The sequence below is a fragment of the Lagopus muta genome, chromosome 14 (genome assembly GCF_023343835.1).
Source record: "Lagopus muta isolate bLagMut1 chromosome 14, bLagMut1 primary, whole genome shotgun sequence".
NCBI lineage: Eukaryota > Metazoa > Chordata > Aves > Galliformes > Phasianidae > Lagopus > Lagopus muta.
The window spans coordinates 2,142,338-2,165,882 of NC_064446.1; the positions used below are offsets into that span (position 1 = coordinate 2,142,338).

Consider the following 23,545-nt stretch of genomic DNA (forward strand, 5'->3'; position numbering starts at 1 on the left):
GCCCAAACAGCACACCTTATCTGCATAGGGGAGCTGGAAACACTCACCTCTGGGAAAATCAGAAGAAAATCGGAAGAGAAAACAAACAACAAAAATATAAATTACATTTATTATGAACACCAGCATTTTCCAACAAGTCCAACCACTACTTCGCTTTAAAGTAAAACAAGCTGGAATCGTGTGAGCTGAAGGGAGCCAGAGCATCAGCAGGGTCAGAAACATCCAGCACCCGGAGGAATGGGAAGAAGCCCCAGTTTGTTGTCCCATCCCCATCACTGCACACATTGCACTGCAGGCAGCTGTCGGGGCAGCTGGGACCGCACCGGGGCCAGCCAGCAGGAGGATGGCATTCAGCTCTGCAGCAGGGGGAAGCAGGCCGTGGCACGGAGCAAAAATGGGACAGGTGGCTTTTCTGTGCCACGCAAACAAAATAACGAGGACACTATATGTGAAAACATCCCTAATCCATAAAGCAATTCCAAATGATGCAACTTCCAGCTTGTGCCAACGGGCCGAGCGTTCACTCGACACTCCCCAGATGGAGAGAAGACTGAGGCAGCTCTCCTGGGTGCTCCCAGGCAGCGTGGGTGAAAGCAGGGCGAGAAAAACCAGAAGGGATGCTGATGCCGTCCCACGCAGGCTGACCCACTCCCAGCTCTGGCTCAGGGCAGTCAGAAACCAATGTCTGATTGATGTGGTGCCTGGCCGGCACCACGCACTGCCTGGTGATAGCGGCCTGGATGTCAGGGCTGACGATGGGTCACTGCAGTGACACAGCTTCCTAGTGAGGCCATCTGGAGCCAGATACAACCCCAGTGTGCAGGAACCAGCTAGTCTTGGGCTGAGCCAACAGCGCAGTCACTGTTTTTCCCTTGGGTCCTGCCCAAACCTTGTTACAGATACGTGACCTCGATGATGTTGGGTTCGATGCTCCCACAGGGCAGGTGGTGCTTGCAGGAGCACTGGCAGCTCAGGTTGCCACCCGGCTCCCACTGCCCAGGCTGAGTGGGCTTCTTCTGGGAGCCCAGCTTCCTCCAGTCCATGAGGTGCACCCCATCATCCAGGTCCTGCGGCATGGGCTCATGGTAAAGGGTGATCTGGATGGTGCGGAGCTGCGGGCCGTAGTGCACCACGACAATGATGAAGATGGCCAGGAGGACAAAGATGACGACGATGGCTGAGATGACGGGCAGGGCATCAGACTTCTTTGTCATGCTCCTGACCACGGAGATGGGAGTGAAGGCAGCTGCATCCTGGGGCTCAGGGTGCCTCAGCGGGCTGCCAGGTGCTGAGGCGTTCATGGCTGAGCAAGGTGACCTGGGACAGAGGGTGGAAAGTGTTACTGTCAGACAGGGGCTGTCTGGTGTCCTCATCTCCTGCCCTCGGCTCCGTAGCTCCTGCCTGTAGCTTCACATGCAGCTCCCCAGGCATGGAATCTTGGAAGAAGGCACTGGATGCCTTTTGCTTCAGAGTGCAGGGAAAAGATTCAGCCTGAGATAAGGACTCTGGGCATCGAGCAAGCCCCATGGAGCAACATGCAACTCCAGCCTGGATATGGTCAGGATAAGTGCTCATCCCAACCACGTGTCCTGCAGAAAGGCAGCAGCCTGTCACACAGCCCTGCACAGTGAGCAGTGGCACCCAGGAGCTTTAACCAGACCAAACATGAGCAAAACCTTCACTTGGCTGCCCAGTGTGACCAGGCGAGTGCTTTTTGCTGGCAGAAACCTGGCCCCAGTGGAACAGGGCTGTCCCTGGGTGTTCCCCCCCCCCGAGGCTCACAGGACAGAGTAAATTTTGGTGCTCACATCCACGTTGTAGGGGCGGTGACCATCCAGCCAGGTGGTCAGCAGAGAACAGTGGGAAGACACTGCCCTGCATCTCCTTATCCCAGGCACCTTCAGTGGGGGTCTCCTCTCCCCAGTGCCTCTGCTGATGGAGACTCCTAAAGGGGGAGACTCCACCGCTCCCTCTTCCCCCATCCCCAGAGCCAACACCAGACCAAACCCCGTGGGAGGCCCAACCCTACCAAAGTATTTGCGGGTCAGGCAGGGCAGAAAGCTGGGAGCGGGGAGCAGCGGGAGGGAAAGGGAAAAGCGAGGAGAGAAAGCCCGCCCCAAGGTACCTGGGCGTCCTGCTCCGGGGGAAGCATCACCTCCAGCGGGACAGGGCAGCAGAGCAGCTGCAGGAAGGTGCTGCGGGACGGCCGGGCTCACCTCAAGCTGCCACGTCACGCCCGGGGCTCCCCGCGCAGGAGGAAGCGCCTGCTCATCCCACAGCGAGAGGTGCTGCCCTACCTAAGGCAGTGCCACATCAGCACGCCCGGCTGCCATGTGCGGGGACACCGCAGCACCCTCCGCCGGCCCCGCCGCGCTGCCGCCTGTCAGACAAGCGGCTTTTGTTCGGGGAGAGAGCCCTCGGTGCGCACAGCCTGCAGTCTGCAACCGCAGGAAGCCCCCCTCCTTTCCCTGACTTGGATTGAAACGTTGCTGCGTTTAGAAATTAGCGTAAAAATCGCTCTTTGCGCGAGCTCTTTGCTCAATTCGGCTAAAGGTGTCTCCGCTACTCCCCGAGCTGCGAGGATCCTCGCCTTCAGATCAGGCAGCCCCGAGGCTGAGCGCTCCTGCAGCAGGACCGATGCGGCGAGCAGAGCGCCGTGCGCCGCGGATGGATGGAGCGCACACGGCCAGCTTCCCGTTCGCCTTAGGGCAGCCGAGGAGCCCTCGCTGCTGCGCACAAAAAGCTGCTGCTCGGCCACGAGCACTTCACAGCACAGCTGCTGCTAGCTGTAAACAGGGCGTGCAGAGATCTTAAGGTCCAGCACCTCAGAAATACCACACACTGTCTGTGAGCACTCCTGGGATGCAGGGTCACAAACAGCTCTGCAGACCCAGGGCTGCTCAGGGCAATGCAGGGCCAAGGCAGTGCCTGCATGTCCCTCCCTTTGCATCGTGGCCGTGGGCACTGCCCGGCACCAATCACCTCCGTGCAGGTGGGTGCTGTTCCCAGGGCGGTCAGATCTCACACCAGCAGTGATCTCAGCACATCACCATGCAGAAAAGATGGATCTTACAGAGCTTTGGCACTCAGGGTCATGGTTTAGTGGCCATGGTGGAGATGGGCTACCAATTGGATTTGGCATCCTGGAGGTCTCTTCCAGCTGTAATGAGTCTATGATTTGTTTTTGCAAAGCCCTTATGAAACACCTCCCAGCACTCCCATCCCAGAACAGAACTGTCCTACCTGCTCCTGCCTCTTAGCACACCGTCCTGGAATATTTGTGCTCCATCCCTCCTGTGCACTGCAGGGTGGGTGATGCCCCGTCCCCCACACAGCCCAGCAAGCTTCCAGTAGTGATCTGGCTGCACATCAGAGCTGCTGCTTCTGGGAATTTGCACTCATCTCAGGATTCAGTAAAACCTTAATCTACAGCGTAATCTCTGAGCATCACATCTGTGCAAGAGGAAAAAAAAATAAGGGTTGTGGGGGGAGGCTGCTCACAGAGGTTTTGTAAAAGCAAAGCTTTGGGCCTGATGGCTTAATGGTGTGCTTTGAGCCCCATGTGGTTTGTGGGGTACCTGCACCCACCTCATGGCTGCAGAAAGCAGGGCTCTGTGAGCAGCACCAGGACCTCCCAGTGCCCTCTGTGCAGTGACACACAGTGAAGGAGCAGCCCTGACACCCACAGCTGGGGCTCTGGAGCATTCCAGGGCTGCAGGAGGGGCTGGATGTGGCCCCTGGAGACAGGGAAGGGCTGTGACAAATGGCTCAGGGCAGGAGGTGCAAAGTTTCCACTCCCCCAAACGCCTGTCCCCAGCGTCCAGCCTCTCCTGGGCTGACAAAGGAACAGCCCCATTTTTCCTAAGTAGGGCACTTTGTAAGGCAGCAAAAGGCTTTTCACCTTGACGGAGCATGGCCTTGCAAGGGTCCTAGGCTGGGAGAAGCAGCCCCTGCCAGCAGCCGTCTGGGAATGGGATGGATTGCTGCCAGCCTGACCCATCAGCCCAGCTGGGACCCTCCTCCCATTAAGGAACCTGGTTAGGGGAGGCTGAAGCCTGCTTTGTGCTGTCCATGCTGCTGCTACCCAAACAACCACATCCCACAGCCAGCACGTCCCAGTGCCCAGCCCTGCTGGAGCTGCACAGGGAGGAACAGGACATGGGCACAGCACAAGGCAGCTCCAGCTGTGAGATTCTCTGCCCCACTCCAAATCTCTCTCAGGGATTCTAAGAAGTCCCCTCTCAGGTGGAGGGCAGGAGCAGCTCCCATGGCCCAGCACAACTCTAATGACTGATGAGGAGCAGAACCAGACCTGCGGCACCTGCAGTATGCCAAACACTCCAAAATCTCCAAAAAGCAGTACCATACAGAAGCTACCAAGGCCCAAATCCAGGCAGGCCCATTATGCCCCTGTTCTCCCCCTCTATGAGAAGCAAATTCCCCAACAAATCAATGGCGAGGTTTCCTTTGCCGTCGGTAAGCGATGTCTCATATCCTCTTTGACCATAATGGACTAAAAAACACAGTTCCCCTGTGGATTCAGCTCGTTTCCTTCTATTCTTTAACAGGAAGCTCTGCAAGAATCAGCCCAGGCAGGCAGACCTCTCCTCACCCTCTCACACTCGGGATGGACAGAACCTCTGCAGGGCTGCTCAGCTCCACGCCGCGATGCTGGCTCCAGCCCTCCATCCGCTCCTGTGGCTGTTTGGCTGCGTGCTGCTCAGAGGTAAGGAGCAATGGGGCAAGGGCAGGGGGCAGCTGTGGGGAGCCCAGCTGTGGGCACTGAAGGGAAGCAGCCAGAGGAGGAGCGGCTGCCAGCAGGGAGCTCAGACTTTACGTTCAGGGTGCTGGGATCAACCCGGCCCCAGCAGGTTTTGCAGGCTTTATTTGACCGTGCTGAAATCACAGAACCTGTTTCCTGGTTAAGGAAAGGATTGTTTCTGTTAGTGATACAGAGGTGTTTTATAGCAAATGACTGCTGTCAATTGAGGATGAAGGTGGAACTTTTAAACGTATGGGACGTTTTCCTCACCTTTATTTTCTCCTCTTGCTGATGTAAACACAAAGAGCACGTGGCACTAAGACTCCTGCAGTACATTATTGCCATAACTCTGCTTCTGACTTCCCTGTCGCCCTCTGCTCGCAGTATGGGATGCAGTGAGGATACCCAAGGATCCAGGCTCCTGCTGAAGTGTGACAGGTCGCTGTCCTGCAGTCAGTGACAGCTGTAGCAGCTTTCAGCTTAAAGGCAGTCAGAGGAACGGATGCTGCAGTATCACTGCTGCTTCTATTAGCCACCTGAACTAGTATCTTGTGTCTTGGATCCAAAGCTTTTATCAGTAAGCCATGGAAGATGTCCATGGGTTGCAGCCCCTGCATTGGTAGAAACAGGATTTTTAAAGGACAGGGACTATAAAGACAATTCAGCTGCTTGCTGTGCAATTCTCAGAAAGAAGAGCACATTGATTAGAAAATGTCTCTTAATTAGAGGGCAACACAGCTGGTTTCAGCAGAGGGGTGAAGTGTGTCGGACAAGGAACTTTGAGGCGCTTTGGCTCTGCTGCTACACTTCTTAATACCTGGCCAGGATGCTTTTTTTCTCCTTGAAAATATTAGTTATGGCATGCACAGGACAGGACCTGTCCTGCAGGTTGCCAGCACTCGCTCTGACCAGCTGCGTTACCCCAGGACCCAACCCCTGCAGGGCACCAAACCTTCAGCTGATGGCACCACCCAAAGGATTCACTTCTCAGGTTGACCCCAGCACTGTAGGATTGGGTGGAAGGGTCACCTCTGTCCCCTGGTCCCAAGCACATCACTTGGGAACTCTGTCCTCTGCGTTCTGCTTCAGATGATGGAGCAGGGGCTGCTCTCACTGCCAGCACCTGCAAACCATGACAGCACTGCTGTGCTGCACTTGCACCTCTCTGGCTTCAGGTAGAACCAGCTTTCAACATTATCTCGTGCTTTGCCTCTGATCTTTGCACGGCCACTGATACAGCAGCTCAGAACTGTCATAATTTTCACTTCACCTTTGGTGCTATGGAAAAGTCATCAACACGGCCTGGTACTCGAGGGGCAGCTGCTGCAAAAGGCGAAGCAGCAGGCTCAGAGCAAGGGGCACAGGTTGGTCAGCAATGCTGCTCCCAAAACATGGGCAGCTGAAGGGAATGAAGGGCTCTTAAATGAGACAAGGCAGCTCGGAGGTCTCCATGCACCTGAGGAGGTGGAAATTACATTTTGGAGGTCCAAAGTTGGTCAGAATAGCCGTAAACTTGCAACTGCCCCCATGCAGGCCTTGGGTACCTTCTGCAAGTTCTTTCATTCGTTAAAGCTTGGTTACAGTTATTTCTAAAAGAAGGTTCAACTTCTGTTACTGAAGTTCTGGAACTCTTCCAACCTATTTTTCATCCCCAAGAAATGCTTAATGAAAACGTATCCAAACACACCTCTTCCTATGAGCAGTTTCCATTACGACCAGCAGGCACTTCCCAGACAAAAGCTTTCCATTGGAAAACTCCTTCTGCATGCTGAGGAGAACCCAGCAGCATTTCCCCACTGACTGCTGCTCCCCTTACCTGCACTGCAGCCAGTGAGTGAATGGATAATGCCACAGTGAAGATGCCACAGACATGATCCAAACCACAGGATGCAGCTAAAGGGCAGACATCCAGCTAGCAGGAGATCTCCCAGACAGGACTTCCATCCTAACAAGTATCGAGGGCACTCTACAATTGAGTCTTACTGCTTGTGCTGTCTTGTTCCTCAGGCAATGAGAACAGAACTCGAGTTTTATGTTCTCCAATGGTCGTGAGATCACATAACAGAAGAGACTTGTGCAGCCCCACTCGCACCAAATTAGGATGTTCTTAAAATGCATTTGCCAAGATGTCTTTTATGCTTGCTGCCACGCTAGGGAATGCATCTTGTTCAGATCCCGCTTCTTTCAGCAGTGGCAGAACACCCCTGTGTCTTTGCATAGTGATATTTTCACTGATCTCTGCCCGCAGCAGGTGACACCCAGTGTTATCCCCAAGATCCCCTCCTGACTCTTCTTGGCCAAAAAAGGCAGGTCAGCACAGCCCTGTCTGGTGTACCAGGAAGAGAAACCAGGAGTGGTTTGAAGTGTTTGTTCAGAAAACAAACTGCTCCCCTCTGGTGAGGTGAAACTCCGCCGATGACACTGCAAAAATGATAGAAGTGACTGGGGATCGTTTCCAGCAATTATGTTTCCTTACAATAGGTGAGTCAGCAACAGGTGTCCTTGCAGGAGGCGCTGCTGGTAACCCAAAGGCAAGAATGTTCCTGCTGGGAAAACACACACATGGGCTTGAGCCCAGGCTGGAGAAGGGAGGTCAGTGCCTCACACAGCACAAGTACTGCCAAGCCCTGGCTAGAAGGTCTCCTTACTCCACATCCCAGATGGCCCCACTCAGCGTGATCCAACCGCAACGAGAAGCAGTTTCCCATCAGTCTTTTTTGTAGACTTATGGGCTGGGGGCTGTTTTACATCTCAGCTGAACTGTTTCAGGAAGAGGGAGGAGCAAAGCCCCCTCTACCATCTCAGACTGCAGTGCTCTTTGGGGGTCAAAGCTCTGGAACAGGCCGCCCAGAGAGCTGGTGGGGTCCCCTTTCCTGGAGATATTCAAGACCCATCTGCTTTAGTAAGGGGTTGGACTCAGTGATGTCCAGAGGTCCCTTCCGACCCCTGTGATCCTGTAATTCTGTGACATAGAAATGTGGAGTGCGTCCACCTGCTCTCCAGGAGAAGCCCTCCACTGCTGGGACAGCAACCAGCAGTTCTCAGTGGGGGAGGAGATGCTTTCTCACCATCAGATCGCACACCTATCTATGGGCAGCACAGCTCTGGGCAAGCAGCTCCAGGCAAACAGATCCATACACTCACATTGCCCAGATGCGACTCTGGAGTTGCAAAAAATTTTGGAGTCAGAGCAATCAGAAGTCAGGGAGCAGCATGGCATAGTGACAATGCAGTGGATGGGGACCAAGGACCACTGTGTGTTGTGCCTGCCACTTAACAAGGGGTATAACACTTCTGTGCCTTGTTTTCCCCAGATATGAGATAAGGATAATAAAAAGACTTCCTCCAAGGAGTGCTTTGGAATCTAGGAATAAAACATAGGTGACATGAGAGTCACTCACCTAAAATTTGAAGCCAAATGAAGTTTGTCAGGTCAAGAAGCTTTGCTTGCCTCTTCTACAAGACATAGTGTCTCAGGGAGCAGCAGGGAGGTACCTCCTCAGCACTGATGCAGAGAAAATGAATGCATCTGAGCAGGGCAGGCTTCACCTGTCCTTCAGCCACTCCCCTGAGGTTGAAAGCAGGTGATCTGAGAAGAGAAAGCAAAAAGAATGAGGATTAGGAAAGCTCCCCAGCCCCTGACACACCTCACCTCCTAGCTCACCAGATGGGAACTGAACCCATCCAGCAGATCCTATTCCTGCATGGTGCTCCACGAACACAGCTGTTAGCAGCAGCACCCCACTCTGCCAGTGTGAACGTGGGGGAAATCTTGGAAAGAGAAAACTGGGGAATAAATTGTGGCATAGAGCCTCCATAGATGGAGGGTAGTGAGATATGCCTGATAGGTACCAGCCCTGATCCATCACGTTGGCTGTGCTGCTGCAGGGGGTGGTGATTTGTGTGCTCTGCTGATAGCTGCCCAGAGGTACAGCACAGGAGCAAATTCAGCAGCTGATCTCCTGCACCAGCTGGAACACACGACATTTGGTTAGGAACTAAATCCTACAAAATAATGAGGACCACCTGCAAGGCGACCTGTACATCAGCAGGGCCTTGGCTGAGAGCCTAATTAAGGTGTGAAAGCAGCAGTGCTAAACCAGCCTGCAACTCGCAGTGCTTTTCTGCACCCTGCTTTCCCCATCTACACAAAGGCAGCATTCTGAAACAAAGAGGTTGTAGAGAAAGCAGAAAGCAGCTAGGAGGGCTGCAGCACAGTGTCCTGTTGGGAGCAGCTTTACTTCCCAGTCCCTGCAGAGAAGTGCCCAGAGGGGTGCAGAGAGCACAGGCCAGGAAAAAAAAGCATGCTGACACACACAGTGATGATACAGGGCCCATTCTGTGCCCTGTGGTTTCCCCACGTTGTTTCTCTTCTGGCTTGTTTTCTAAATTCAAGTGGTTTTTAATTGCCTACTGCAAGAAGCCTGACCTGCTCACAGCAGCTCACTGGAGGGGATCACAGAGGAGGATGCTTGCAGAGGATGCTCATCACAGGGTGCAGACCTGGGGGAGGGGCAGAGGAAGGCTGGGATGGTTCTGAATCCCTAACGAGGTCCAGATTTAATTCCTGCCTTCCTGCCTCTCTAAACTCTCCATAACACTTTGACCAAGTCATTACCATTCAGAACCACGTAGCAGTGAATTGCCAAACCCCTCGAATGTCAGCTGAGAATTAGGTGTTTTAATACCTCTGTGGGTCTGGGACCTAATTTAGACTGTCAGTTATCAAGTCTGCATAATGACACTTTTCCTCTCTTCCCCACCTTTTCTGCCTCAACCTGTGAGACCTGCCAGGCAGAGGCACCTTTTCTTATTTGTTCCCATTTCTATTAAAATGGGACTGAGACTTTTGCAGAGCTCTTCATTTTCCAGGTTTCCTAATGCAGCATTTTCTTTCACGTAGAAATGATGACAGTTTGGTGTTGTTGCTCTCTGCTGCTTGAACAGCTGCTGTGTTTCACCCAGGAAACAGCTGCACTTGCGTTGTGGGTCAGCACATTTTTGTCTTGTTGTCTAATTTTAGGTGGTTGGGTCTCTTTCCTGAAAGCCTTTGTTCATGTAAGCTGCAAGCAGAGGTGCAGCAAGCCTGTAGGCCTCAGGGCAAACTGACACGAGGCGAGCACAGGCAGGGCACTATCAGATCTCCCCCCAGTTGCAATGGAAAAGAGTGCCATGAGCCCAGCACTACCCACCAGGGCCAGAGGGTCCCTCCTCATATCAGTTCTGAGTGGATGGGACCAGTGCCTTTGTACTGATGCCAGAGATCTTCCTGTGTGAATCCATATGGCTCTGGGAACACCTCAGCTGCCACGGAAAGGCCCCTCTGCTCGCAGCCTAACTCTCACTTCCACCATTTCAGAAGGACTACAGCAAATAAAAGAAATCCAAATTTCCCTTCTTATATTCTAGAAAAAAAAAAGTTAACGAAGAAAAACCAGCTCTTAGTCAGAGAGACAAAATGCATCTGCAGCCTCAACACACTTCCCCAGAGCCCCATTGATCTGGTCACTAATCAGGAGTTTCCCTTTCCAGCAAGAGCAGAAAGCATGATTTCCCATTGTAAATCCCTCAGCAAGCTCGCCGTCCCCACCTAGAAACACACAATCCCTCTGTAAATCACTGGCACCCAAACACTCAACAAACAGCTCTGCTCAGCAGCAAGAAGTCGCCTGAATGGCTTTGATGTTGATTGCAATTACAGCTGTGCTGGCTGCGTGCTGCATTCACTGTTTATATAGCCACTGTGCCACAGGGGGAGTGGGGCTGTGCTGGGACAGGCTGCTGTCACACCGTGGTGTGATTGGCAGTGGGGTCCCCGGGGAGCTGTGGCACCGTGCTGTGCCCACATCCTGCTGCCCAGCCCCACAGCACAGCTTGCATTGCTCCCTGCTGCGCACACGGCTGTCTGCAGTCATTCAGTGGGATGCTGAGCACCTTTGCTGGAAGAAAACACCTAACAAAGTGGGGCTGTTGATTATTTAAGTTGGCAGAGAAGCTGTAACAAAAAAGCAGGGGCCAGAAGTCGGAGCCAGGCGTGCTTTGCTTTGAAACAACGTGCTGCTGTGTTTATAGAAGGGCCATTTATTACAGAGCCAAGTGCCAAAAAGAGATCTGCATCCCTTGGCCTCTTTGCAGCAAGATGGTCACTTCTGTGCAGCAAAGCTCCAATGCAGCAAACCTGGGTGAGCAGCTCCCTGCATGAGGGAACTGCAGCGACTCCAGGGTTTATTTTGGCACAGCGATCTTTGAGGACGTTTTATGAGGCAGTGCTCAGGGGTGAGCTGGTTAGCAAAGAGCTGAGCTGCTGTGGAAGAGTACTGAGAACATCTGCCTCTCATCTCAGCACTGGGAGATCCTGAGCTTCATAGTGCAGGGCATCACAGCACAGGGCAGTAAAGCCATCTCCTTTTTCACACCCCTAGAGGCCCGGCTCAAGCTCTTGAATTGCTTCTCAGTCACGCCAAAAATAAACTGCCAGCTCAGAAGCCTTTGTCCCACCTCTTCCTCAACAAAGAGGATGCTTTCATGTTATGTGTACATTAAAAAGCACCTGTGACAGCTTCAAGAAGCAAATGTGTCACAAGCAATTACTCTCCTCAAGAAAGAACAAGATGGTCTCTACAAGGAAGTCTGAAAAAGACAAGCTGTTTGAGTTTGGCAGGTACCAGAGGTCCCATGATCATTTCTGCTATTTGCAGAGTACTTTAAGGCATGTGCAAACCAGCACCCAGAAATTGTATTGCAAAGCTGCTTTAGAAGAAGCCAGTGCCAGAGAGAAAGCCTGGCAAACAATTGGGATCAATGGGCAGCATCTCACATTGCAATTGTGTGCACTCCTCTTTCCCTAAAGAAGCATCTCTACTTCTTTAAGGAGAACCGTGTGCCCAAAAGATCTCATCCTCCCCTGGGGTGCTGTCGATTCAAAAAATGGTGTTGCATCTGCCTGTAATTCCCATTCACACTACCAGACCGACGTTCATTTAGCCTGCTCTTCAAAAGCTCCAAAGGCTATCCCATAATTCTCCCACACAATCACTTGCTGCGACTCACTAACCCTTATGTCAAGACAGTTTCCTATTGCCCCCCTTTTTATGGCTGCAGTGTAAGTCCTTGTTTTCTGATCCTGTTCCCAATGGATGCAGAAATCAGATTAGTCTCTTCCTGTCTGTGTAATTAAAGATCTAATCACATCTCCTCTCCCCCTTCCCTTGTAAGGACCAGACAAGACACGTTTCACCAACCTGATGTCCAGTAAACCAGAACATCAAAGCATGGAAGAGTTCCGAAAAGCCAAGCTCATAGCCAAACCCCAAACTGAAAGAGGCTGTTTTATTATGTACTCAGTGATTTACACTCTGTTTTGGTTCCTGTTTGGCTGGGATCGTTGTCATAAAGCCTTGGAGGAAAAAACAATCATGGCCCCAAGACAGTTGCATGAGAAAAATGACATCAGTCAGGAGCACGCCAGAGCCAGGCAGTCCCTGTGGGGTGAGCTCTGAGCCCAGCAGCGATGACCCCCACACGCTGCAGATCCCATTCCAACATCAGGGCATTCACCTGAGCTCTCCCAGAATCTCTACAGCACAGGTACCTACCGTGATGTGCATCATCACCTCCACAGCTCCCAGCAAGAGACGGGACATCGCAGGCTGCGTCTCCTCTCCCTGTACAGCAGCAATCTAAAATAGATCAGATCAGTGGGGATTTAGAAGTGCCTGATCCTCTCTTTGATGAGAAAGGGAGCCTGGAGATTAGCTCTCTTGCAGGCGGGCTCACAAAGAGGTACGAGAACAGGTGAGATGGACCGTGCGTGTTGGGAGGACAGAATCTGGCTGCAAGCAGGCACACAAACACTGTGCTGTTTGCTGCATCTCCCCATGGGTCGTCAGCTCTTGCAAAGAGGACTCAGCCCTTACTGCTGTCCCTTTTTGTCCAAAACTTGGAGGAACTATCAGCTGCTGTGGGATGGATCACCAGCACGGCTGGATTCTTTTGGGTTTCGTGGCTGTAATGTAGTTTCTTTCATGCCTCTTAACTAAGGGCGGCATTGCTATCACCAGCAATAATCATATTAAAATGTTACACAATTAGGAGGTGTGTTTCAGTAACGGCAGAAAGGTCACTTCTTCAAAGTTAAGCCAGTTGGTTTTGATTCAAGCATTGTGTGTATTTACATCCTGCAGTCCTCATTCCCTGTTATGGAACTGGGTAGTTCTTTCCCTTTTTATATGGCAACGTTTTTAATTGGCACCTGTCTAATCATAGGATTCCAGGAGCTGAAGCTTAAAGAAAACATCAGAGAGTAGACAATGTGGAAGATGGTGAAGGAATGTCTTGCTGTAAACCCAAAAACATTCAGTTGAGAAAACAGTCCCATTAGCTCCTGGCAACCTTCACAAACCTCATCTATCCACTCATTAAGGTCTCAAGGGTCTCAAAGCATTCCAAAACAACTCTTTTAAACAACTCTAGAAACAACAGGTCAAATGGCCTTTCTGTGCCAAGGCTGAGCAGGAGGCAAGAAGCTCACAAGGAGAGAGCAGTGCTACTGATTTGTATGGCCTTGTATTTTCTCCATGAGAGAGGAAGGAGGTTGACTAAAGAGCTTGGTTTTGTGCAGAGAGAAGGGCATTTATCCTGACTGAACAAACTGCAGTTCTGATTTACTCAGAAATGAATGTCCTTGTATTCAAGCACATAATTTCCAGCAGTGTTGGTTACTACTTCTTATCCAGTGCTTTTTGGGAAATCATGTATTTCAAAGTCATTCCTTCAGAAGATGAGGGAAACCCCAATCACACAGCAAGAGCACTGACGTGCCAGTGAAAGTTACGGTCACAGGTTGGCACTGCTAACGCTTCTGTTGTTCCATTTCAGGTACTACAGCTGCCACAGCCTCCTCCATCCACAATGTCACAGGTACCTCCTGGGTTGGGATCCGATGTAAATGCCCATTGGGATGTGGGTGCACATGCCCACGTGGGGATGCAAATGGAGAGGCCGCTCCTTAGCACCTCTTGCTCCCGTCACCCCCTTTCATTCTTGTGGGCCATAAGAACCCCTTTCTGGCCCATCCTTCAAACCTTCCTGCAGGGATCCAGCACATCTCGATGTCACCTCCATGTGTCTGCTTGTGTTACAGATCAACCTCAATCAACGACACGCAACCATGAAGTAGAGAGCAATACCTCAGGTAAAAAATCCCAACAAGGGAAGGATTGTGGGCGTCTGCAATCCTCCAAAGAGGGAAAAAGATTGGCCTGTGTCCACACCTACCCGACATCACTGCTTTGCTGGGCAGCCCTTAACGCACAGAGAGCTTGGTGCCCAGTGTGTGTAAGCACAGTGCCTCACACAGCAGGCCTGTCCTTGGATGTTGGGTGTCATAAAGGAAGTACCAGCAGTTAAGCCATTGTTAGAGGAGTTTCCCTGCATTACATTCACTGTTCAGTATTGCTTTCTCGATAAGCGCAACCACTTTTTTTTTAGACTAGAAAATTCCAGTTCTGCACACAGCCTCAGTACCTCCCACACAGCAGGTCAATGTGTTTCCTGTTTCTCCCTGAGGAAGAGAATCTAACAGGGAAAGATCTCCATCTGCTTAGAAAGAGATCCCCTTACAGAGAGACCCCTAATAAGGGAAAAAGATCCCCGAAACGGTCTCAGATTCTGCTGCCATGCCTTGCAGGAAAAAAAAAGAAAAAGGAGAAGAAGAACAAGAAAAAAAGACACCCCATTTCAACATTTCAGCAAGGCTTTTGGATAAAAGGAAAAAGCCTCAAACCATTTTCACCTTTTGCTCATTTTACTGGAAAGCCACAAACCCAGATGAGTAACAAGCCTATAGATTCCACCTTGGTGATCTGCTCTTCTTGGAGAGGACTATGACAGCATTCCCTTTCCCCCTGCTATCTTGCTCTGGATCTGCAGGGTTCATGCTCTGGCTCCTTTCAGTACGTGGTTGAGGAAGATGTCAGCCTCCAGGCTGCAAGAAGTAAATGATTTGCGCTTAGAGACTCAGCAAAATGAAACATGGAAGTTAGCATTTCACATCATAAGCAAATAAACACATGGGTGCCAGGCAGCTCAAGCCAATTAGCGTCCAGTGATAACATACATAAAGAAATTGTCTTTATTTTGAGATAAAGCCCTTCATTTTCAAAGCAGGGAAAAGAAGTGGTAGGAAAGCCAGACTGCATGCACCCCAAGCTCTGCCAGCTCAGCACCTCCTCACACAGCCAATCTTGCCAAAAGAAGTAAAGCATGGAAACCCTGACTCCTTCAGCAAGGCTAGCTGCTTCCCCACAGCCCCCAAAGAACATGAGGGTGTAGTGCAGAAGGAATGCCCCCCAGTGAGCAGTTTCTGAGCAGAGCTCTTTAAAGTAATGCTACTTATACCTTACAGAGGCTTCAGTGAAGTCAACAGCACCATCTGACCTGAATCTCACTCACGTGGACCAGACCACCACAACAAAATCCTCCTCAATCTCTCCAACCCTGCTAATATCATCTGCACAGGGTAAGTACACAAGGTGGGAAAACCCCAACTATTGCTCAGGTGGGACCTATCTATGCACCCTTTCTCTTCCATGCAAACATGGGTGCATCATAAAGCCCTCACTGGACCACACCGTGCTACCAGTGCTGCACACTTCTGAATACATTTCAGCTTTTGCTGAAAAAGCAGCTCATTCCAGCTCACCAAATACACATGGCTGGATGTGTGTGGCCTGAATGTGGCAGCTGGACATCTTGATTTTGGTTTGGAGTTCCCCTCCTGTTGTTTCATGCCTATAAGCAACAGTTCTCTGTAGCATAACTAGCAGCAGCTTCCAAAGTTAATTCTCCTTTGCCATGTTTTCTTTATCCAGATGAGAAGTCCAGTGGAAGCAGAAACACAACAGCTCCACCAACTCCAGGTACTTTATGTTTTCATAGGTGCAGGCAACTTCCCAGCAATTAGCTTGCTTTATTTATGTGGCACCTGTTATTTAAGCACTACTCTCTCTTGGTGTGGAGCCCTCGGTACCACACAAAATCACCTCTGCTATCCTTACAGGTGGTGACGAAACACAAGAGAAATCTTCTTGCATCCCCTGTTTGGGATGAACTTCAACGGTCAGGAGACTGATTTACATTTAAGAACAGTGTGGCACTTTTAGCACCATTTAAAAAAGCCTCCTTTTGCTTCTGATGGTTTGTTTAATCTGGCTTTTAAGCAAAAGTTAGAGAATTCAGGAAGAGTTTTCTCAGAGTAAGGGCAGAATCCAAATAAGTGGGAAGACTGAAATCTGAGATCTGATTGGATTCTCCATTAAAGACTCAGCCCTAGAAAAACTGCTTTGCCTCTCAGATCTTCCCTCACACATGCAAGGTTAAAAACCCACGGTCAGCCGTGCCTGACAGATGTCCAAGCAGCGTGTCTGTGCCCAGCTAAGCCAGGAGCCCTTCACATCACAGCAGATCGCTATTAATCATAACCCTGCTTCAGCTGAAAAGCTCCATACATCTTCAGCTACAGAAACGCTGCTGATGCTTCCAAAAGACAGAGCTCCTGTTGGGTGAGTCTCAGCATTTCCCAGGACTGAGGAACCCGTGGCAGGCTCAGCACACAAAGCTTCTGTCCTCCACCTGTGGCTGAAAGAACCATTTCAGAATGAAACAAGAGGTTTGATGACTGCTAGAAAACAATGCAGCTGGTAGCTGTACAACTTGCTCCTGCTTCTCAGGAGCACTGTGCTCCATGTCACTGCTGACTTCAAACCAGTTCAATTTGGTTCTTCACAGTATTTCTCCATTCTTCTGACTTTTGGCAAAAGAACATTCCAAACGCTGATGTTTTCCCAAGGGCAGGAGCCCCAGTTCCACACAGCTGCCCCCCTGTGCCCCACTGCCAGGAGCTGAGTTACACCTCTCCTGGCAGCGCCTACTTTGGCCAACGCTGCTTTTGGGAGGTAGGGGATGGGAAAAGAAGACAAGATCCTGGAGCCCCCGCTTGAAAAAAAACCTCTGTGCTGCCACAGCTGGACTGTATATTGGGCAATTAGCCCAACTCAAACTAGCTTAGTTAGTTCTAGGTAAAATAGAGTGCAAGACATGCCCACTGATTTCATCTTCAAGTCAAACAAGCCAAGCAGCTGATCCATACCATGTTCTGCAGAACTGCCTCCCCTAACCAGTTTGTTTGTGTGTTTATGAGCAACAGCAAATCTATAGCTTTCCCAGTTCACTATTCCAGTGTTTAACTCCTACACCCGCCAAAAAAATGCATGAGTGATTGCAGAAACTGAATCTGAGCACTTAGACTGGACTATTTGAATTCCTTGTTTCTTTCTCTGAAGAAAAGTCTGGGGAAAACAGTAAAAAGGGCATTTGGATGGGCTGCCCAGGGAGGTGGGGGAGTCACCATTCGCAGAGGTGTTTAGGAACTATGGAGATGTGACACTGAGGGCATGGTTGAGCTTGGGCTGGGGTCAGACTGGGTGATCTCAGTTGTCTTTTCCAGTCTTTATGATTCTCTGATCCTGTGGTGGGAAGGATTCAGCCTGAGAATGAATTTCCCATTTTCCTGCATCACCAGCCACACTGTGAACACATCCCGCTCTCCAGCACTTACATTCATTATTTTGCTTAGTAGGTGACATTCAAGGACAAGACTCATTTCTGCATTTCCTCTGCACAGGTGAAGAGTCCAAGAGAAGAGAGAGTCCTACAGCAGCAGCAACTCAAGGTGCTTCCTCCTTTCTCTCACAGAAACAGACATCAGTAGATGTTTCACAGCCCTTTTTACAGCCAATAGCACTGCTATTTTCAGGCATTACAATGAAGAGATAACAAGAACCCAACGGCTGCTGGCCATCCCATGTAGCCCTTCAAAGCTCTGCAGAAGCAGCTCTCTGGGGTTACATGTCATACTTGAGTACAGTGGCTGTGAGTCACAGCAGGAAAAGGTGACAGTGTGGCAAAAGGCTGTCAGATGGGGAGGCAGGACGAGCTCCTTGCTCAAACGTGCCAGATCAGTCCTTTACCTGCCACGCTCAGCTTCCTCGTTGCTGTCCCAGCAGAAAAGCCTGTGGGTGGGGAATCACTTTCTCAGATTGTGGATAAGTAGAGCCACACCAATGCAATCTGACTCCCACTGAGGATGTTCACATTGGTTGGGGCTGCCCGCGATCCTCAGTTATTCTCTTCAGTAAAGTGCAAGTGAGAGTTAGACCACACCATACCACTAGGAATCTTCTTCCCAACCTTGCAAGAAAGGCTTTATATGACGGTATTTTCCCCCTCTTGTAGGCACCTCAAGAACAGTCACCCCAGCACTGGAAATCTCTGTCTCTTTGCCCGTGCCTACTCCAACAGAATACGAGTCTCCACTGACTGTGGTAGCTTTCGGTAAGGTCTTGTGCAACCAGGGCAAAGGAGGGAACCTGTTTTGTCAACTCATGCAGGTTAGAACACCCAGCCTTGAAGAAATTTCCCTTGGGACAGCTCTCGTCAGTTTCATTCTCCATGCCCCAGTCTTGGAGGTTTCAGAGAGCAAAGGAAAACTCTTGAGAAAAAGACTTGCTACCACCAAGTAACACAGCAGTGAATAAACACTCCTAGCCATACCCAGCCTGACAAGGAAGGAGTCTGAGAGTATACTATGGCTGAGCCTGAGCTCAGGATCTTCTTCCCAGAGCAAGACCTGGGCAGAAATTACCGCATTCTGTGCCCTGGTTTCCCTGAAAAGGCATACAATAGATGTCGTACCTTCCTGTAAGCTTAGACAACTTAGTTTTAACCCTGAAAGCCTGTTCAGCTCTGTTCCAGCCCTACCAAACTCCTTCCCTTGTACATTTCCCCCCTGCTTAGCAGGAAGCAGCCAACTCCTCCACACCGTTCAGAGATTGTGCAAGGATGGAGCAAGAGATGCCATAACTTATCCAGACAGCAGCTTTAAGGATGGGCACAGGGTAGATTTCAGACACCCACTTTTCTTTGGGCTGTACTGTCCCACTAAGAGCTCTAGAGCCATCTTAACAAGGCGCAGTTTAATTGATAGTTGCCAGATGTCAGAATCAAACCTGTGCTTGGCCATTGGTCCATGAGATAGCTAACACTGCTCAAAGTCAATAACCCGTCCCTCTCCATTATATTATGTATTTACCTGACTGCACACACATTTAGGATAAGATTTCCCAACTGCAGCAGGGACATGTTGACTCTAATTAATTGCCAATCAATTGACTTCTGCCTTCCTATCGCTGTCTTATCAACTGAGCACGCACCAGAAGCCCTTTGAAGCTAAAGCACAAGATCAGGTCATTCACTCCAATAACTATTTACTTTTCTACCAATTACATCCCATGCTTGCTGTAATGAAAATACTGATATCCTACACAAATCACGGTGAGAGTCCAGACCCTGCACTGCCCCAGAAGGCGAGGACAGGAGAGTTATTAGATCAATAGCAGGTTTCTTCATCCACCCGCAGGTGTCATCAGCTTCATAGTCATCCTGGTTGTGGTTGTGATCATCCTCGTCAGCGTGGTCAGCCTGAGGTTCAAGTGCAATCGCTCCAAGGACTCAGAAGGTATTTGTCTGTGGCTGCCTGTCCTTCCCTAATTGAAAACTCATTGTTTTCTAAGCTCATTTGGCAACTCCAAAATGATGGAGGCGCACACATGCACACACATACAAAAACAGCAGCTTATTCAGTGGGCAAGTTTTGTATCATAGTTAGGAATGGAGTGTGACCACTTCTTTGGAGCCTCAGTCCAGACCCGTGTGCACAAGGAAACAGCCTTAAGTTTGCTGCATCTGACTGGCTAAGTGTGCAGATTTCCTGCAGAAATCACAGGCTGACACTGATTTTCCCTTAGAATCCTATTTCCCGTTAAGCACTGCCCACTAGAGGGCAAGACTGCTCTACAGCAAGGCGGGTAACTGCCGGAAGGCTGGAGGATGCCAGCAATTAAACAGGCAGCAAAGCATTCACTCCTGCCTCTATAAAGTTAAATTAGTTGAAGCGTTTTCTCTAATCAACTCTCAGTTATCCAGTGGTGTCTCTAATTTCATTTATAACCCTGTACAACTTGATTCTGAATACAGCTGACTTATTTTATGGCATAGCTGCGATGTTTTCTCACCTGCACATCACCAACTGCTTTTCTCCCTCCAGACAAACAGAAGCCAGGGAGCTCCATGGTGTCAGAGAGGTAAGGCTGCTTACATTATTCATATCCTGTTGAAAACTATATTTTATTGCACAACTAATTTTAGCACGAGAAAAAGGCAACTTTGGTTACATCAGATGGGGGAGGGAAAAACATTTCAGGGCTTTGAGATAGGTGAAAAACACAGTGAGTGCTGTTAAACCTCATCCTGTGTCCGATGGAATCAAAGGTAGAAGTTCAACATTTGGGAGCCTCATTTTGCAGCCGTGCTGATACTGATGAAAGTTCATCAGCTTCCAAAAAGGAGTTTGCTTGTCTTTTCTTGCCTAGATACAGACTTGAGATCTGACCTTGGGCTTCTGAAGCTCAAAGTAGTCTCAGCAAAAATAAACTAGCCCCCTCCCCCCCCCAGTTATTTTCCAATACCACTACTGCTGTTACCAACACAAGTAGGATAAAGAGGGGTCTCAGTTCAGAGCCCTTTGGAAGAAAAATGTCAAGTGGAGAATGATCTGTGTGTACCCCACAAAGCATCACTGCTACCCAAATAGAGAAGCTGGTCACAGAAAGCATCATGAAGCAAGAGCTGGAAGGGACCTAAAAAGGGCAAAAGGTATCGCTGCACATTGTTCCTGCTTCCCCATCCTTTACCGTCTGGGTAACACTCCCTTTTTGGAAAGATGCAGGGGGCACAGGGAGCAGGGTTCTTCAATATTTACGTGAGAATTTGCATCAGCATCAGCGGTTCCTGTATTTACCCCTTATGATAACGATCTATGTGATCCACAACCACTGGGATGAGGCATTAAGGCTCCCTAATCCCCAACACCATCCAGCCTCCATTGGCACTGAATGCCTCATCCAGCCCTCAGGGCAGGGAGAAAGGCAAATCCCCCCTTCCTCTCACTCAGAAGCTGGGGCCTGGCAATACATGAGCAGAAGTATCAAGGAGTGGAGGAATTTGGCACGAAGGGTGTGCCTGGATTGGGACAACAGAACTGACATCAGCCCTGGTCCTGGCATCCCAGCCGGCCTCAGCTCTGTTTGTTTACCTCCCTTCTTACTTTCCAGAGTAATTAATGCTTTCTCTCATTGACAGCTGCTCTGCAGGCACAAGCGAGAAGGATAACAGCATCACTCTGATCTCCATGAAGAACATCAATATGAACAACAGCATGACTTACCCACCATCAGAAAAGGTTTCCCTTTTAAGCCTTGCTTTTTAGAGAGTAAACTAGGGAATATTTCTCCTGCTGAATAAGGGTGTGCCTTTGAGATCCCAACCCTTTACTCCTTCAGAAATGTAGTAACAAGCAGCTGCCAGCAGACTCCCACAGGTCCAACCAGGTTCCACTGAGCCTGATGAAATTTTGGGTGCCCGTTTCAAGTTTACCCAAGCTGCTTGAACTCAAATATTTCATACTTATGGGTGCCAGCCAGAGCAACAGTCATTAAGTTTAGAGATTAAAATAATTACCTTTCTGAAGTCAATGTCCCTCCATCTAGTCCAAGCTTCCCATGTACTCCTGCTCTGCAGAGCTGTTTGTGATGTTGGAGCACATTCCTATCGGTCCTCTCAGATCCATTCCACATGAGTAATTTAACGTAGCATTGTTGGTTTTAAAACTAAACTAGCACTTAGACTTGGTTTGAGGGACCACATTGCTTAATTTCTTTCGCCAGCCAGGTAGGCTGCTGATGTACCACATTTTGTTCTCTTTGCAGGTGCTATGAAACCAACAATCGAGAACTAGAAGCTGACACTTGAATTTCTAGGCTTTTTTTTTTTTTTTCCTTTGGGGAAAGGACAAGGGTGGACTTTATATGTAAATTATTATGCTCTTCCTGATCAATACACATACAGTAGTTTCCCCATCTGGGGGGGATTAGGGCTTTCTCCACTTACAGCCTGTCATACTCAATGGTTGATATCTAACTGCATTTTTGATAGGCCCTCAGGCCCTCAGATTATTCCAGCAGCAAGAAGCATGAAGGAACCAGCTACTCAGCTAAAAACCTGCTGTCTTAGATTAATGGCCTTCACGGCCTGTGCCAGACAGCCACAGCCTTGCCAGACAGTTCATCAGCACAGACCCCCACCGAGCTAAACCTGTGCATTAGAAAGGCATGGTCTGAAGCTGAAGGCCTAATAGGACTTCAATAGCCAAGTGCTAGGTCAAATCATAGCACAGTTGCTCCAAGCCCCTTCTGCACAGAGTCAGGGTGGCCATGCCCACCTACCTCACAGAGTGGTTGTGAGGAGATGTGAACCAGTGTCTCTAAAGCATTTGGAGAGCCGGGAATTAAAGGTGCTGCTGAAATGCAAGCTGCCATCTTAACGCTTCGTTATCAGCATCTGAGCTTCAGGCAGACTGTCCATATCTTCCCACACGTTCAACATACAGTGAAGAGTTGTTTGAAGTACCAAAGAAACAACACTGCTTTGCCAGGACTTTGTCTGGGTGGTCATAAGCAAAATCCTGAGCTACACCAACTCCTGAAGTTCAGCAGCCTGAGTTTGCTGGGAGAGCTTCAGTCTTCTGTACTGCTGCTTTCCCAGAGCTTCCCAAAAGACCAGAGAAGCAGACACCCGTGGTTCCAAGCACCCACACTACTGCAGCTACGAGCACCACAGATGCATCCCCACTGTGATAATGAGCACAGTGCTCTGCTAACCTGTGCAGTGCCACAGCTCACCCCAGGAGCTGGCTGGCTCACAGCCCACGCTCCTCGGGCCCAGCTGCCAATCACTGCCTACCCACTGCAAAATACGGCCCTATCAGCTGAGCTACAGGCGTGATGGAATCAATGCTCAGCTTCCACATGACTGTAATGGAAACAAGGCTCTATTGGGAAGTTCTGGAGATCTCAGCTGCATAACGCACTAAAGCACTAACTCTCCAACTGCTTTTGCCTCTGCCCGTCTTCGTGAGACTCCTGGCTTCAAGCTCTACCAGTTCCTGAGTCAGAGTCCTTGGAGCACCTCATTTACTCGGCAGCAGTTTGCTGAGAAACTGATTTCTCCTACCACAAGCATCAAAATCTATCAGCCCTGAAGGTAAATTGTGAAATCAAGGAAAAAGGATTCATCCAAGCAGGCAAAATAGGTATCACTGAACACATTCCCCTGTACAGTCCAATGAAACATATAATTTAGCTTGATCTAATTTTATAGGATGGATACGAGACGGTTACTGGAGCACACAGTGCTAAAGGTAGCTGTGCTTTGCAGCACACAATGAAGTGCTCAGCATAATAAATGCAATGTTTTCACAACTCTTGTTAAGATCACTGCCAATGGACTTTCTGTGTTTACCATATACATCAGGTATTTTTACAAGTGATTTGTTTTGTTTTGTTTTGTTTTTAGTGAAGTTTTTTTCTGTTAAAATTCTCAGCAAAGTAAAACCCTGCCTCCACCAGAGAGGTGAGTTTGTGTAAACGCTAGTTCCCAGGTGATGCCCAGCTTGGTGTACTCAAGACGCTGCGCATCCCAGCCCTGTGAGGCTCACAAGCAGGTTGAACACAGCGTCGAGCTGTCTTGTGTACACCTGCAACATCAAACACGGCAGCAAGCGCCCAGTTCCTCCCCCCACTTCCCAACAAGCCATATTGACCTATATAG

The 23,545-nt window shown here is 49.7% G+C and overlaps 2 protein-coding genes across 9 annotated transcripts; one reads left to right on the plus strand and one right to left on the minus strand.

Moving 5' to 3' along the window:
• Window positions 1–705: 705 nt before the first annotated feature.
• Window positions 706–9,264, minus strand: SMIM33 (small integral membrane protein 33). Of its 7 annotated transcripts, none has more exons than XM_048960878.1 (5): window positions 8,415–9,264; window positions 8,164–8,351; window positions 5,033–5,183; window positions 3,244–3,453; window positions 706–1,317 (listed from the first exon to the last, which is right to left on the minus strand). In XM_048960878.1, exon 5 carries the CDS (start codon window positions 1,299–1,301, stop codon window positions 894–896), a length of 408 nt encoding a protein of 135 aa, XP_048816835.1. In that variant the 5' UTR covers window positions 1,302–1,317; window positions 3,244–3,453; window positions 5,033–5,183; window positions 8,164–8,351; window positions 8,415–9,264; the 3' UTR covers window positions 706–893. The 7 variants fall into 7 exon arrangements, with proteins under 7 accessions (XP_048816835.1, XP_048816832.1, XP_048816833.1 ...); XM_048960875.1 differs by having other exon boundaries at window positions 5,033–5,373; XM_048960876.1 differs by lacking the exon at window positions 5,033–5,183 and having other exon boundaries at window positions 8,615–9,264.
• Window positions 4,368–23,294, plus strand: ECSCR (endothelial cell surface expressed chemotaxis and apoptosis regulator). 2 transcript variants are annotated; one of them, XM_048960871.1, is made up of 12 exons: window positions 4,368–4,476; window positions 4,569–4,726; window positions 13,640–13,681; window positions 13,905–13,955; window positions 15,168–15,281; window positions 15,634–15,681; window positions 17,445–17,492; window positions 18,056–18,154; window positions 19,239–19,337; window positions 19,926–19,962; window positions 21,020–21,119; window positions 21,646–23,294. In XM_048960871.1, exons 2-12 carry the CDS (start codon window positions 4,669–4,671, stop codon window positions 21,652–21,654), a joined length of 705 nt encoding a protein of 234 aa, XP_048816828.1. In that variant the 5' UTR covers window positions 4,368–4,476; window positions 4,569–4,668; the 3' UTR covers window positions 21,655–23,294. The 2 variants fall into 2 exon arrangements, with proteins under 2 accessions (XP_048816828.1, XP_048816829.1); XM_048960872.1 differs by having other exon boundaries at window positions 4,458–4,726.
• Window positions 23,295–23,545: the final 251 nt, after the last annotated feature.

Excerpts from the sequence above, each read along its gene's own strand:
- SMIM33 (XM_048960876.1), bottom strand. The coding sequence starts at position 1,301 with ATGAACGCCTCAGCACCTGGCAGCCCGCTGAGGCACCCTGAGCCCCAG.
- ECSCR (XM_048960871.1), top strand. The coding sequence starts at position 4,669 with ATGCTGGCTCCAGCCCTCCATCCGCTCCTGTGGCTGTTTGGCTGCGTG. Across the intron at positions 4,727-13,639 it reads TGGCTGCGTGCTGCTCAGAG|GTACTACAGCTGCCACAGCC; the intron begins GTAAGGAGCAAT and ends GTTCCATTTCAG. Across the intron at positions 17,493-18,055 it reads TACAGCAGCAGCAACTCAAG|GCACCTCAAGAACAGTCACC; the intron begins GTGCTTCCTCCT and ends CCCCTCTTGTAG.